The 16,139-nt window shown below is 38.1% G+C and overlaps 1 protein-coding gene across 1 annotated transcript; it reads right to left on the bottom strand.

Annotated features, from left to right (window-relative positions):
• Positions 1 to 1,366: 1,366 nt before the first annotated feature.
• Positions 1,367 to 11,055, bottom strand: il23r (interleukin 23 receptor). The gene is made up of 16 exons (XM_062424238.1): positions 10,992 to 11,055; positions 10,440 to 10,578; positions 10,091 to 10,257; positions 8,306 to 8,429; positions 7,750 to 7,916; positions 7,129 to 7,262; positions 6,814 to 7,015; positions 6,614 to 6,693; positions 6,227 to 6,428; positions 5,935 to 6,138; positions 5,519 to 5,617; positions 5,255 to 5,410; positions 3,314 to 3,454; positions 3,058 to 3,145; positions 2,461 to 2,551; positions 1,367 to 2,026 (listed from the first exon to the last, which is right to left on the bottom strand). The coding sequence occupies exons 1-16, from the start codon at positions 11,053 to 11,055 to the stop codon at positions 1,367 to 1,369; spliced, it is 2,718 nt and encodes a 905-aa protein (XP_062280222.1).
• Positions 11,056 to 16,139: the final 5,084 nt, after the last annotated feature.

The raw sequence follows: 16,139 nt of genomic DNA, 5'->3' as shown, positions 1-16,139 counted from the left end.
GAAATGTATTCCCGACTATCTAGAAAATCAATTTATTATTTTGAGGGGTTTTTTTTTTAAAGAAAAAATGTCCAAAATCTCTGATTCCAGCTTTTCTTCTGTGATAATAAACTGAACATCTTTGGTTTGTGGACTGATGATCAGGACCAAAGAAGATATTAGGACATTTTATAGACCAAATAACTGATTGATAAAATAATCAGCAGATGAATCAATAATGAAAACAATTGTTAGTTGCAGCCCTAGGTTGGTGTATCCTCCACCAGCAAGGCACTCATTTAGTCTGTTTTTTAGCTCTTTGATTAATCAGGAAGACCCCCAAAGTAAGAAACTCTGATTCTTCATTAAGGATGTGTTCACATTATTTCAGTCAGATGCTTATATGAAAATTGAAATAGGTTTTTCTTGCTGTTATCATTCCTGCTGTTCATACTGACCATTAGAAGATCTCCAAATGCACTTACAATGTAAGTGATGGGGTAAAAGTGTTTTTAAACGTTTCTTTGAAGATAATATGAGTTTGTCAATTAAAGTGGATATCTTCTGCAATTACAGTCTTTTTAGTGAAAAATCTTTCTAATCTGTGTTTCAACAAACTTTTTTCCTGTTCAGCTGCAGTTGAAGGATCATAACGAAAAGAGAGAACTTGACACTAAGAGAGTAACTTTGAAAGATACTTGAAAGGCACCTGAAACCATATTATAAACTTGTAAATACATGTTTACAGGAGAGCTGTGGATTTTGTTCCCCATCATGTTACAAGTGCATTATGAATGTATCATAATGGCCAGTATAAACAGGAGGAATTACAGCAAAAGCAACATGTGTAAGCATTTATTTTGACACCTGACTATTGTTTGAGGACAACATTTAAACACTGTGAACCTATCCTTTAATGATTTACTCATTTTTCTAATAAACCACAAAACACTATTGACCAGGTCCCCTGCAGCTTTTTTCCAGAAGTCTTTCCATTGCAGCTCAATAAAAAGGAAGTTTTGTTGCAGGACGATACAGTAGACCTGCCATAGGGATTTTTCACAACATGGCAACCCACATGCTGTCATTATGACTGAATTATTCCTGATGATTAAAGCATTAATTAACATGGACAAAACCATTACATATGTAGTCTTGGTGTCAATACACAGACACCATAGTGAGGAGTTTCTACACACTTAAATCAAACTCAATACATTCTTTCATTCATTTAATAACTTGTTTTTTAACAGTGCTGATTGCAGTTACAGATCCCTGAAATAAGATCATCTCTGATCACACGAAGAGGTCATCACTTAAGATAAAGTGATGTTTAAATAATGCTTTCTTCAATTTAGTAGTGCAGATTGTTCCATTTGTGTCGCTGCTACCGCTGTGTGTGATAGCTTGTATTAATGCCATCAGCAGACACCTGAGGGAAGTAACCATCAGTCAGTGATGTGTCTGCACATTGAGGCACAGCGTCCCCCTGGTCAGCAGTCGTTATTTCAGCCTGTTGTGAATCCACAGATGGGGAATCCTCTTCCACATTACTCCCAGTCCTCCCAAGTAAGACGCCTTTATTCAGGACACTTGCTGTTTCAGGAGTTTTAGGCCACAAAAGACAATTAACAGAGCTGAGAGTAAGTCCCAAAGGTGAATCGGAAAAATCCACCTCCACACTGGCCAGCAAGCCTCCAAATAGTTCTCCAAATACACTTGAACACCTGTCTTCCTCGCCATATGCTGGCGTGTCCCTCTGCTCCTCTTCAGCCTCCTGCACCTCCTCTTCTAGTGGAGTAGACGTAACGATCTGAGGTTTGTAGCTGACGTGTTCAAGATGGCTGTCAGCAAGCATTGTCCCAGAACCTGTGTCCAGTAAAGGCGTCTCCACCGAGGGTCGTTGTTGGGTTGCTGATTCAACCTGGGATACTTCGACGTGAAAGGAGGGGTACATATCCTCCCTGTCCTCCTGGGAGATCAGACTGATGGGGGACAGCGGAGGGTCACTTTGGATGGACGAGAATGACAGTTCACTTCCGCCCTGCTGGAGACCAAAACAAAAAGATTTTTAATATTCACTGACAGGTGCTCACGAAAGTTGTTGACATCAAAACAAAGTAGCTGCATGCTTTCAAAGAGAAAACAGGGAGTAACAACTCACCTCACTTCATACTATAGTCCAGTATGACTACAGTATGACTGCAGTATGTGTCTTTTCACTATATAGAACTATGTATAGTAACTAGATGCAATTTTTTAAAAGCCTTTTACAAAATTTCAAAATAGTAAGAGCAGAGAAATAAACTGGTTTCTCTTTTTTTAAGGACTTTTTGATAGCATGTGATTCTGTTCTTATCGCTGGTGTTCATGGAGTTGTTGCAGCTGCTGTTTTGGAGCTCGTGTTAACAGTAGTTCACGGAAAAAAAGAAGGAAGCATGAATGGCAACAGAGCCAGCTTCATTATCTTGCTTTGATTACCTCCAGCAGTCTGATGGCATTACTGTGTCCCAGCTTTGGCAAGTTTTCAACGAGCCAGGAAGGTCCCCAAGAGATGCATCTCTGTTTGATTCTGAGACAGAAAGACAATTAGATTTTAAACGTTCTTTCCAGTATTGATAATAAAAGTTTATTAACAGATGTATTCATTTAGTACATTTCTGCTTTATTCTGGCACTGACCTGTAAAAGCCTATTTGATCTGTGTATAACTAACAATGACAATATTGACAATGTAAATACACACGAAACACAAAACCTGCATCTCCACAGCCAAAACCGCTAATCACATTGGTGTGCTTTGACCTTAATACAGCTCTGGCTACAGGATTTAGGTTTCTATTCAGGTTCATCAGGTGGTTTTTGTGTTTATCTGCTCATGTTGTGGTGTGGCATTTCATGATATGAGGCACACTGATATCCATCCTGCTTACTAGTAAAACAAAACCTAATACACACATACAATCAATCACGAGGGACTGAAGATAAAGAAAATCATGGTTATCCTCAGAGTACCTCTTAGATGAAGTCTGCTATGATGAAACAAGTATATTTAAACACAAATACTGTTCAACAATACCTTTTTCTCACACAGCTCCAGCACATCAGGTTGGCTATGATCGCTGCGAAGAAGGTAATGATGCAAACAATCACAACAACCGTGCTAACTAGAGGAGACAAAATGGGAGAGACAGTTAAGTCGCGTAGCTTTCACTTTAGAATATGTTATTTTTTTTAATCTTTCCTTTTTAAGTGTCTTTGCATCAGAATGAAACAAAGGGAAATTACAAATGCGGTCAAAGAAAAGGTTTAATAAATGGCAGCAGGTGACGGACTTGCAGGGGCTGCAGGCTGAGAGGAGATCAAACGGCCCCGTGGTCCTTCTCCTGCTGAGGTGGATGCAGTCATCTGGAGACGTAGATCTCCCTCAGGACAGTCCAGCGATATCATTCTGGAGACGGAGGCAGATACTGTCACTGCAGAGAAAGAAGCAGATGACCATCACGGTTGTCTTTATCAAAGTAGCTTTATATGCAATATTGGTAAGAATAACTTGCCGAAATTGAGCAGCTACACTGATGCTAATGCAGAATTTCAGTGGTATAAATCAGTCTTGACTGTCGAAACAACACAAACAATAATCTCAATCTCTAAGTGGACCTTGTGCTTAGTATGTTTTGTGAACAATCATTTCCAGGGTCCAGAATGAGCTGTCAATCTCATTTTTTCTCTAAACTGCTCAGAAAAGTAACGGAACGTCTGCATTTCCATGATGACTGGGCACACTGGAGTTATGATTGAAAGCTCCTGAACAACTTTTAAATGGACCTTGTGGTGAGAATGTTTTGTCACATATGGAGACTGTTTAGTTCTGTGTTGTATCATCTAATTTTCCACCAGAGCTTGAATTTACTAGAGAGCTCAAGAGAACGAAGATTCGTGTCATTCATGATTTTATCAGTGTGGTGCAGCTGTAATTGTTATCACCACATGCTGACAGTGAATTAGGTTTTGTGACTGTTAAGTAACCACAAAAGTGGCACGAGAATAAGATGTCTTTATCAAGTAAGTTTTTAGTAAAACTTCAGATGGAATGACCTAAGTAAAACTAAAAGTGTTCAGGGTGCACATACATGTCACATCACAAGAGGAAAGGGTAAGTTCTCAGGTGCCTTTACAGTGTTAATACAGAAATAGTGTGTGACTGTGCCTGGTTAGTAACTGCCTTACAGTTGCATGTGTGTATGTAGCCACGTGGCTTCCTGTTGGTGGTTAAAGCTGGTTCTAGAAAACTCTATGATTCACCAAAGACACAATGAGAATGATGTCAACCAGTGTTTGAAACATGAATGTCCTCTAAGTTAGTCACTGGCTAAAACTTTGTCACACACATTCAAACAATAGATGGGTTTATCACAACGACAGGTTTAAATGTAAGTTGGGTCATTTAAGATTACAAAAATGTGTATTACTTTCCAAAACATTAATGTATAATAATGATTTTTTTTCTTCATTTCAGTACTGTGATATCTGTTATACTCCAATGGCTGGATTGTCTCCTTACATCATCACTATTGTACCTGTGGTATTTGTCTGTAGTGTGGAAATTACAACCAATAATTGATCACACAAAATAAAACAAGCATCAGCAGTATCACCCTTGATTTTTACCACGTTACTGGAAGTGAGAGCTGAAAAACCCTGCTGATGCACTGAAGCCTTGTGGGAGGGGAGCATCAATGGAATGCTGGTTGCACACTTTCCACTATGTAACAGTTAGGTGTGCTCAGACACTATATATGCATACTGCCGCATTTACAGCATGATTTCCCACACATGAACATATACACGGGTGTGCTAGGAAGCCTTAGTCTGACCAAGGTAAAGTACACACGCAAACATATGGTTAAATGAGCCCCAAAGCAGTCCTCTTGATGTTCAAGAACAGGAAACGACTCACTGCAAAGTTGTGTTTCCTCCTGACATGCAGTACATTCATTTTCACTGAGCACTTTAAGCTCCAAAGACTATGAATGAAATGTCTTTGGATCCAAATAACAAGAATACATATTTTTCACTTATGCCCTTCAATCTGTAGTATGCAGATTGGTTTGGTCTAACTGCAGGATAATTCAGGTTATAAAATTACATTTATATAATTGTCTTTGAGATGTTGCTGCCACCTCATGGAGGGCACACTCTGTTTGTGGCACAGACATATTTAATTTTATAGATATAAAAAAGCCTACATACAACGACACAGTACAGGTGCTCACCACTGAGTTCTTTGTTGCTGGAGTATAGCATCTGGAGATAAATGGTGTAGTTTGTGATGAAGCCTCTTTGCTGCTCTACAGCCAGCTCATCAAACTGGATCAGGATCCGATTGGCTTTATGCACCAGCACTGACATACTGGGACCAGACACTGGCTCTGTAAGACATTCAATGAAGGAGATAGAGAGAAGGTGGTGAGAGAGTTTATCAATTAAAATTCCTGGAATAAACTTTTTTCTGCAGATCTTGAATCTATGAATCTTACTCTGTTCTTTGGAGTAGACGAGGTCTGATGATGGGGCACTAACACCTCTGGTGGTCACAGCATACAGAGAGATATTGTACCTCACACCTGCAGTCAGACCTAAAACAATACGGGAAAACTAATCACTTTCAGTATGAACTCAATTATATTTCACAAATCTTCATCTTTGCTTGTAAATTTTCAGTTGTGTTAAGGATATCATTCATTCAAACTTATTGAAATAATGAAAGCACAATTTAGTGTTATACACCATCTGCCCACAGGAGGCCACTGCTGGAATTCAGTTGAAGCTCTTGTGTCTTTTATACTCATAAGTGTAAAACTTTAGGGGCTCCTCTGATACAAGAACAAGTGCTGTTTTATTTCATCTTGTGCATTTAAGTATAAAAATGTTCTTGAATGTAAGTGTTTTGTACCTTTGATACAGGTGTTGTTTTGATCTTTGTCCAGTTTTTGCCACTGCAGCTCTGCTGCAGGAACACTCATCCATTCTATCACATAGTACAACAGCTCTCCTCCAGATGTTAACCACTGTTTAGCCGTTGACCATGACCAGGAGACGAGCACAGCATTCCCATGAGCTGCAGGAGCCAGCTCTCTTAGAGCAAGTCCAAAAACACCTAAACAGTGAGACACCAAAATGGATTTCACTTTACTGATTAACTTTGTTTAGCTAGGATTTGTCTTTTAAGTGTAATATATGCGTACCTGAGGGTCTGAGTGGCACATCAGCTGGTGGAGAAGTCCCATACAAGGTGACAACACTGACACTTATTGCCTGAACTTCTGGAGGCACCTGAACTAAGCATCGGCTCAGAGCAGCAGGGCAGGTCTCTTTCTGTTTTGGATTGTTATCCAGGAAGATCTTGTACTGTTGCAACTCACCGCTGTAATCCTCTGGAGGTGGAGGCTGGGGGAAGAAGTCCATTAATCAATAAAGGTTTATTTCTTTACGTCATCCAGTGAGTATGTTAAATAAGTGATTAATCTGAGTTTCTGTGTATCATCAATTTATCTTGATGATATTTGTTGTATCTTTGTGTTACAAAATCAGTAATAGCAATATATAAGCCAGAGCCAGTGCATAGATATTACCTTCCACAGAACAGTCACCATCTGTGCATTTGTCACCTGGTTGCCTAATATCCTCCACACATCTAGTTGCTGAGATGGGCCTGAAAATACATTTTACCACAAGTTGTGTGACTTGTGTCACAAACTCACAAATTATCACATGCAGATCATTTTTGTTATATGATAAGGAACACATTTTGTGGTTAAGGTTGTGAGCTTGCCTCTTCCAGGGCTTCTTGTCCTGTGAGATGGGCTCCATTTGCTGCAGAACGACCCACTGCTGCAGGATGACATGGGTGTGCTGGTCTGTGTCAGTCCTGATGTTAAGTTACATGTTTTCATCTGGAACTCATATTCTGTCAGAGGCTCCAGGCCATCCACTTTTATCAAACCCTCACTGAGCTCTGTTCCCTCGTTCAATTCCTGCAAATCATCAAGAGATTAGATTATCTGCACACTGCCCGATAAAGACTGATATTATGGTTTCTTAGTAGAGACTATGGCATTTGAAAAACCATATCATAACATCACTTTACCCAGGAACCCTTATCTTTGCGGTGTCTGATGCAGGTCTTGAGACGCTGGGAGGATTCAGTTTTCCACTGCAACATGGCTGCTACGGACTTATTCTCAAAATGTATCTGTATAATATGAGGGGTCTCTGGTATAACTACAGAAGAAACAAATATACACATAGTGTAAGAATACTGTACATATGTGAACGTGACTATCTGTGTCATATGTTGACTTTGTAGTGCAGCCAAATAATTCAAAACTATCAATCAATCCGTGATGACTTAAAAAGTTAGGGCTGTTGTGACGGATATCAAAACTATCAAAAGGAAGTTTACAAAAAAATCACAAGGGTGGGCTGAGGCAGGGCTGAAATGATTCTCTTCAAAGGGATATACACAAACAGAGAGATAGTGTACTGATAGCCATGTCAAGATAGTCAAAATGTGATGGTGGAGAAACAGACAGTTCACAGGATGATTCATCCCTCAAGAGAATACTTACTTACTATAATAATATAAGTAATTCAGATAAAAAGTTCAAAAGAAAATCTAATAGGAAGTGTGTTTACATACGTAGATGTTCACTCATCTGTAAAAATATGTGTTTAAGTTAGAGTTAGAGTTACAGAAGTGAGAGCTTACCTATATCCTTTATGCAGAGGGTAAATGGATCAGACAGGGATGCTCCGAAGTGGTTGTAAGCAGTGATGATCAACTGATATTTAGTGTTATCTGCTAACTTTGCTCGTGGTATGGAGATTTCTTCAGCATCCTGGATCCGATATAAATTTATAAGGGTCCCATTTTCTCTGATAATAAGACATGCATTAAAATTAGGTGCTGTTGTCAAACGCATATACAAATGTATACATTAGGGCCCGGCGGAAACTGGATTTTTGGGATGATGCCAATAGCTACCGATAGTGGTTAGTAAAACAATTCTGATATCAATATATCGGCCAATAACAATAATAATTTAAAAAAACAGAACAAAAAACATGCACATATATATTAAACTTCAATTAAGAAAAAGTATCAAGTATACATAAAAATCTGCCTATATAGTTTATCTTTAAAAAATAAAATAAAAATAGCAGCACATATCAAACAAATACGCCAATACTGATATATCTGAGATATATCCGGCTTTAATCTATATTTTCTTATAGCTTTATTTGATCTCAACATGACACAGTACCTGTTAAGTGAAACGTTGTAGGTAGTATGGACATACGTTTTCTGTCCTCTCTTCCACGAGCAATTTATGAAGTTGGAGTTCTTTGCCGTTTCACAGATAATATTTTTAGGTTTATCTGGAGGGACTTTCAAGAGCAAAAGCAGAACAAAGTAGAAAAAAAATCAAAACAAAAACCTACAGCGTCTTCAAAATCTAACATATAAATGTCAGTCAAACTTTAAGTAGGACAGAAGCTACTTTTTGATATTTCTGAACACATGTTAATGTTATTGCTGTGCTATGTCAGCTGTCCATCCACAGTGTTTCCTACAGAATTTTGAGAGGCTATGGTGGTAGGGTCTCAGTCCAACCCTCTAGGGGGTCCGGGGGCATGTTTTCCGGAAGAAAATGTTGTACATTTTTAAGTCAAATGCATCATTCTGGTTCATTATGAGAGCAAGATTAAGAGGTTATTTGTCTAAAAAATGTTTTTGTGCTTTAGTAATTTAACTACTGGTTGAACGGTGATGACACTGCAAAAAGGTCACACCCACAAAGCACAGGAAAGAAATTTAACCAGTTAATAAATGTTTGAAACAAACTATCAAAAAATACTTATGTCCATATTTCAGCTCTGAAACATAGAAAGCAGATGTGATTATCCAAGTTCAACTAGTTAATTACTTATGAACATATAAAATACGGTTTCACATTGTTTTTCTTCAAATAACTAAACTAGACTAACTGTCTTTGCTTATCAATAAAATACTTCCAAATGAAGTGAATCAGGATCAGAGTTGATTTATTTTACAGATGGAAATAAATAGGATCTCTCATTAAGCCTTTTTTAAACTGAACCAACTAAAGCAGCATAAAGCTGCCGCTGTGTCTTAAACAGCATGCAGGTGTTTCAGATTCAGAGGTTTGAGGCTGAGCTGCAGGGTTAGGTGGTTTGTGCTGTTGAACGTAACCGCTGTGAAAACAACCAGAAAATAAAATTTTATTGAAGCTGTGACTAGTGTTAGCTGGGTGTTAGTTAATCTCACACACAAGCTATAGAGACTGCCACAGCTCTCTTCAGAATGAAGTGTAAATGCAGTAAACTGGCAGAATTAAGGTACACCCTGCCCACCATGCTGAATCCCCATAGCAACCATCCCACATGCCTTAACAACCATCTAAAAAGAATCTAAAAAAGATCACACAGCACCCTAGCAACTACCTAGTAACACCTTAAAGATGCAGTATAGATGACATTGAGCCCCACTGGATGTCAGCAAACAACTATTTTCTGGGTATGTAGCAGAGTAATGGCGACTAAGTGGTTGTTAGGGAGCTTCTAAGTTAATTAAAGTTGCAATGCACGACATTCAACCACTAGATGTTGTACTAAAACACCAACATCTCAGACCAAAAATGTGTTGTTTACTAAATAAAGTTGGGGAAAACAAACAACGCTGAAAACTTGCAAAGCTCAAATCAAATTGTCAAACTTGGCAGTGCAAATCAAAAATTGTTAAAGTTTCTTTTACTGCATTGCCTTGAACTGCACTGAAACATATTTTCATGTGTGAGTGAGGCTCAATGTCATTTATTGCATCTTTAAGCAAACCACCTACTTTAGACATAGCTGCCACCCAGCAACATCTAGATCACCATGATGACTATTAAGACTTTTGCAATAAGCTAATAATGTGTAAATTTGTATGTAATTGTCTGATTGTTTGTAATTTTGTTAATGCATGTAAAATCTCCTCAAATATGTTCTTTCCCTTTGAATTACACATTAAAACCAACTCTACTTACGCCCACTGAGTAGGCCCAGTCCATTGACAATCTTCGACATCCCAAAATGCTCAATCCTGCACTCCACCCATGGCAGCATCCGGACATTGAACAGCTTGAATATTGCAGTACAGTTATCGCTTTTCTCAGGATACACAATGTGACCATTCACCTTCAGGAATATCGACCTGGAAGTCATTAACACAACTGCATTTGAAAAAAAAATATAAAAATATTTTATATTGATATGTGAAAACATAAAATATATTTTTAATACAATGTAACAGATATCTTTTAATCTATGAATGATCTTTTAAAATCAATGTAGAGACAGAACACATTATGATATTATATTGTGTCAAATTTCTACCATTCCTTCCTCGATTGACAGTCTGTGATGTGGCAGTACACTGTTAAGTTTGAACCCATGAGGAAGGGTGAAGCTGGCTCCACTGTCACATAGCCATGGGTTTTTAAGCGCAGGCAGCCATCGAAGGGCAAAGGGCACCCTGTCGATGTTTTCACAGCAGTAGAGACCCAGACTGAAAAAAACCCCACATAAAAAACATTAGTTTTTTACCGCTGCATAGTGAAGTACAGTTTTGTCTCATGACCTGCGTCACAAGCTATCCCATCTTCTTTGTTTAGTCCTGTCTAACTCCATTGCTAGCTCTGAAGTAAAGCATTTACTAAGAGAGATTGAGAAAAGAATATTTTCTACGGTTACTTAATTTTTGTTTTGTTTTGATTTTTTTCTATTCTCACCGCTGTGGTCAGACCTGTAAAAACATGGTTTAAAACTCAAAACCACAATACAGTTTTACAGTTTTCTCACTACATCAGGGGCTGAACTGCACCAGAGAGAAAAGGGCTGATACCAGTATGAATGGATAAAAACGTAGACAGATACTGTAATACTCACACTTCATGGAAAAAAATAAGAGTAGTGTAATAATGCATCTCCAAATGGTTGAGACGAGATTCATCTCAGCTCATCTCTGTTAATCTCAGAGAACCCACTCTGCAGCTGTAAACAAAAGTTATTCCTGTTATAAATCACCACATATTAGTTTTTGGCAGAATGACCTGATGGAAATTTCCTTACTCAGAGCTCATCTTATCCATCGGTGTGCAGGGGACGTCCTGGCAGACATGAGGAGGCGATACAGTGTTCTGTTGAGCTTCTCATCTTTTCAAGTGCAAGTTTGTGACTGATAAGATTTACAGAAGTACAAGCGGCTCCAGTCATAGTAACTCTGACACAGATGCTGCATGGCAGATAAAAGAAATGACATTTCTGTCACTGCAATTATTTACTGGCACAACTGATATTAATATGCACTGTGTCAAATATGATATGATCTGATAACACACCTTGAAAAGAGATTACAGTCCGGAAATGATTTCACATCTTTTCCTGCTTCTTCTCCTCCTCCTCTCAAGTTACATTATCATATATGCTAAGATACAACTCACCAGAATTTCATACAGTTTGCACGCCTTTCTTTAGCCTTTTAGGTAGAGATAACATCCAAAAAGTTTGAAGGCACAGTCACATCTTCCTCCTTGACTTGCTTTGTGAGATATGTCTGACTAAGTGATCTTTTCTGTGCAAATGAAACATCTTAAAGAGGCCAGTGACCTAGTTTGGTGGTATTCTGGCAAATGCAAAAACTTTGAACATCAGTTTGTGTACTTTGGGTGTCCTACTTAAGTTTCTCATAACCACAAAGGTTCATTTGACCTTAAACACAAATGTGCTGAGCACCTGCTCTCATTAAACACACTACTGTTAGCAGATAATTAACTCATCAACCCCATTATAAAGCATACACCGTGACATCAATGTCTACTGGAAAGTGCTGACTGTGGCTTCACAGCAGCCTGATTGTTTTATGACAGTAATTCAAAATGTGCTGATGGAGGTGCAGATACAGTGGATTTCAGTAAAAGGCCATCAATATATTGCAGTTTCACACAACATCACAAACATGCAACATATAGTACAATTGCTGAACTGACAAGACATGTAAATTGTCTACCTTTTAAAGTATAATCTATAGGTTTGTAAAACAAACTTACTCTGATAGAGGTCCTTCTGCATTTAAAAAAAACCCCTCCAATATCTTTCTCATTGAGCTGCTTGCTTATGTTCATGGTCCCTCAGAGTGTTGACTGTGTTTGATGAAATATAAGCAGAGCCTAAGACTTTTTAAGCTACCAGAGTTTTTTTTGGTTTCTTTTGAAAGGTTATTTTCCATCTCTAACTCTAAAATCGTCAACTTGGGAAACCCCAGAAGTCAGGGGTAGTGTACCGTCTTCTAAAGATAAAAGAGACCTCACTTTTTCAGAATTACTCTCCATAAAAAATGTTAAAGTTTTAATTTAGGAAAACAGCTTAAAGTACTACTTTTTGATATGTGAACTGAGAGTGAGTTTGGTGTTTGATGCATGAAGTACGAATGATGATATATGCAGTTCAGAGCTAACTAAATTCATAATGACAGCAGGTATCATACAGTACATGGTTGATAAACATGCTACTTTGAGTGTTTTTCTCACCTGCCAAACCTCAGACTTAAACCAGCTTGAACACAGCGGTTTTAATTAAAAGCATGAACAAAATCTCAGTAGTTTATTTTTTTTACACACATCAAGTTTTATTAAGTTTGACAAATCCGAGTAGCAGTGGAAAAGACAGTCACAATTTAGTTACCAGTGATCATTTGTAAAAACTGTTTAAGGATTTCATTACATACTTTATTCAATTACAGTTAATTACTTAATAATATAAAATCATTTATTGGAGAGGTCTATTGATTAAGAACAAAATGTCGAGACATGTGAGGCCAGTTTTTCCTGCTCTCTGGTTCACTGACAAACTCCTCAAGACTGGACTATTGTAATGTGCTCTTCACACGGATCCCTCCTACAGGGTTGACTACAAATTCCTGTGACTCAAATACAAATCCATCAAGAGACATGTGTATCCCTACCTACAGGAAATGATCATACCACAACCTCTTCCTGCACCCTAGGACCTGCCAGCAGCTCGCTCCTCTGTGCCCCCAGGACTAAGCTCTGCAACACACTTGTGCAACAGCCTACCTAGCCATGTGAGGGCAGCACAGACCCTAGACTCTTTTATAAAAAACCTAAAACCCTTTCTCTTCAGGAAGGCATTTTTATAGCATGAAAAGAATAGCGTGATTTATGAGTTGCTGGCCAAACAACTAGGGTGCTACTGTATTAAACCTGGTAAACAAGATACAAATGCAGACGTAAAGTAGCTACTTTTGGGATTGTGTCCAGTGGGGTCCTTGTTTGCCATTTGGACTACATTGAGTGGAATGGTGTTCTCTGGATCTCATGGATGACTGCATCAGTATAGGATTGCTTTGTGTGTCTGAGAGGGCTGTATGGATGAAACAACTACAATAGCCCGGACCCTGCACAAATTGAGAACAGGAAACAATGTGAGTGTTGTGTACCACGAAGATGGCTGAGGGGTCAATGATGTTACACACATATCACACATTGTCTCTCTTAATACAGAGCTGACCTGTGAGAAACTGCCTGAGTTCTAGCATTAAACAGGCCCAGGCTGAAAGTACAGAAATTGTTTAGATCAAAATGACAATCTCTGTCCCCTTTATATTGATGACACAAAATCAAGTTTACAGTTATTTCATCACAAAATGTTAAGATAAAAAAAACCAAAACACTCACCTCTTCCATTGGGAAGCAGTTGCTACAGTCTCTCAGTGATGAGGGGTTCAAGCTGTCTTTGTGTTCATTAATTTTGTTTTCTATAGAGATGGAGATCATGCCAAACATTTAGACTTTGATATTGTACATGCTGGCTCACTGACATAAATGAAATAAAGCTAATGTTGGGGAATAGGACAATATCATGAGATTATATTAATTTGTCAAATTTGTGCCTGACCTTTTAATGTCGCTGGTTTGTTATGACATTGTGGGCAATGTCACAAATCAGTAAGAAGGAAGGCTTTATTGGATATGTAAACAATCAGTAAAAAGTCATTCCCCATCTGGTTAAACTATCTCTCCTTAGCATAAAACAATATTACATTTACACAGGATTTTATCCAAATTGCCCACTCCATGTCATGTCACATGTCAATATATACACCTTCACTTTTCCTGCAATAGACCTTTTTCATGTAAGAAATGTAAAAATGCCACAGTGAGAAATTCACAGATATACATTTAAAAAAAAGAATGATGGCTGAATTACATTTGGCAGCTTTCAGGGTCCTTACTGTGCATACTGGCTCACTGTCAAACAGTCATGGCTTAATGGGACACTTTAATATGTTGTTAAAGGTATTAGTAACAAACATCTGTGCTTTTCCTGCCATGACAAATCTAAAAGTGCTGGGAAAAAGACCCTATGACAATTCAAAAATAATCTGGGTATAGTAATTTTCAAATTGAGTATTCAAAGAAATATTCTTACAGTAGTATGTAGCTGCATTTTTTAATATCTTTGTCCTGCTGGGTTTTGATGGACCTCAATGTATCACCATCTGATAGCATTAAACAAATGACCTATAGGCCCATGTCAACAGATCCTGTACTGTTCTTGATTATGTTTTCTTTGTTACACATTTTCTATCACAGTTTCTAATTTTTACACATTTTTGATATATTTGATATAATTGAATATTCTGGAAGCCTTTTGTTATTAAAATACACTCTTGATTTATAGAGTCTGGCTGGATAAAGCACCTGCACCCACACCCTTCCCTTTAAGTGCTTTGCCTCTGAAGAATAAACTAACACTGCCTGTCATTGTACTCAAAGTGATCCCCAAATAGCAAGCAGCAAATGATGCTTTATCAGTGACTGTGGACACAGGAACATGTGATGAGCAACATGTGGAAATGATTTTAGAAAGTTATAATGTATGGTTGTGATTATGAATAATTAACAAGTTGGTATAACAAATGTTAAGATAAGGGAAAAGGTAAATCACATGTCCATGTAATAAACATAAACAATTACTTAGTCATGGATAAGGTACTGCCCTGTAACTAGTTAAGTAACATTAGCAGTTGCTTGTTGAAAAAGAAAATGTCAGTGCCTTAGTGAAGGGAAAGGCCTCAGTGAGTTAGTTGCACTCCTGCTGGATGGATGGCTCCGGTGTCCTCTTGTCCAAAACAGTTTGTAAATGTATGAGCAGAAAATCTATTATGCTTTCACAGATATACACTTAAGGCCACACAACCTTTCAAGAACACAAATAAGCTTTATACTGGAAGTAACTGGAACTGACTGCACTAACCACCAATGAAATGTTACTAATGTGGTGTCATTTTGATTCTACTGCCCTGACTAAATGCTGACTAGCTACAAGAAACACACATTACCTTTATTCCAAATCATTTCAGAAAACAGCTGTAAGGTGATGCTATCTGCATAGTCCAGTCCTCTTTGGACCAGAACTTCTTTAACAAGCTTCTAGCCATTAAAAACCACAATCCTATAACCAAAGAGGCAAAGGCTGAAAACATGTGCAGAGAGAAGAAGATTGTTGGGCGTTATCACTGAGTAGACATACTTTTAGCTTTAGAGGGATACAGCACAAATATTTAACTATTTATGGATTTATCTCCTTCCTTTGATTTCCCTGATTACGGTGGCCTCTTTATTGACTCACTCGTTATTGATATTTATATGGATTTTATTTAATTTTCCATTCTATACTCCCTACAACACTACTGTCCAAACAATAAATGTCCCATGACAATCCTCCAATACTGGTCAAATTCAGAGCAGACTCGGCAGCCTTTTAGACAATATTAATGCTGTGGCTGAAAACCAAGCTGCAACCTCATGGCTCAAGGTGAAAGGCAATGCAGGAAGAGCTATATGCAGTTCCTAGTAAAACGATGAGAGGCTGTTTCCAGAAAACTATAAACTATAGCAACCCCCATTCTCTCTCAATGTGTCCTTTTTCTTTTTCTTCTGTGCCACCTGGTGGCTGATTATGCAGTATTTTATCTAAAGGTCTGCTGTAAAGTTGGCTGTATCCCCCAAAGAA

This window comes from Scomber scombrus, chromosome 8, assembly GCF_963691925.1.
Source record: "Scomber scombrus chromosome 8, fScoSco1.1, whole genome shotgun sequence".
Lineage (NCBI taxonomy): Eukaryota > Metazoa > Chordata > Actinopteri > Scombriformes > Scombridae > Scomber > Scomber scombrus.
This window is presented reverse-complemented; position numbering and strand designations above follow the sequence as displayed.

What these genes read in the sequence shown, in the direction of transcription:
- il23r (XM_062424238.1), bottom strand. Translation starts at nt 11,055, where the DNA reads ATGAATCTCGTCTCAACCATTTGGAGATGCATTATTACACTACTCTTA. An exon ending in TGTCAATCGAGGAAGGAATG is followed by an intron (nt 10,258 to 10,439) that starts GTAGAAATTTGA and finishes AATGACTTCCAG; the next exon opens with GTCGATATTCCTGAAGGTGA. An exon ending in CCTCTGCATAAAGGATATAG is followed by an intron (nt 7,263 to 7,749) that starts GTAAGCTCTCAC and finishes TTTCTTCTGTAG; the next exon opens with TTATACCAGAGACCCCTCAT.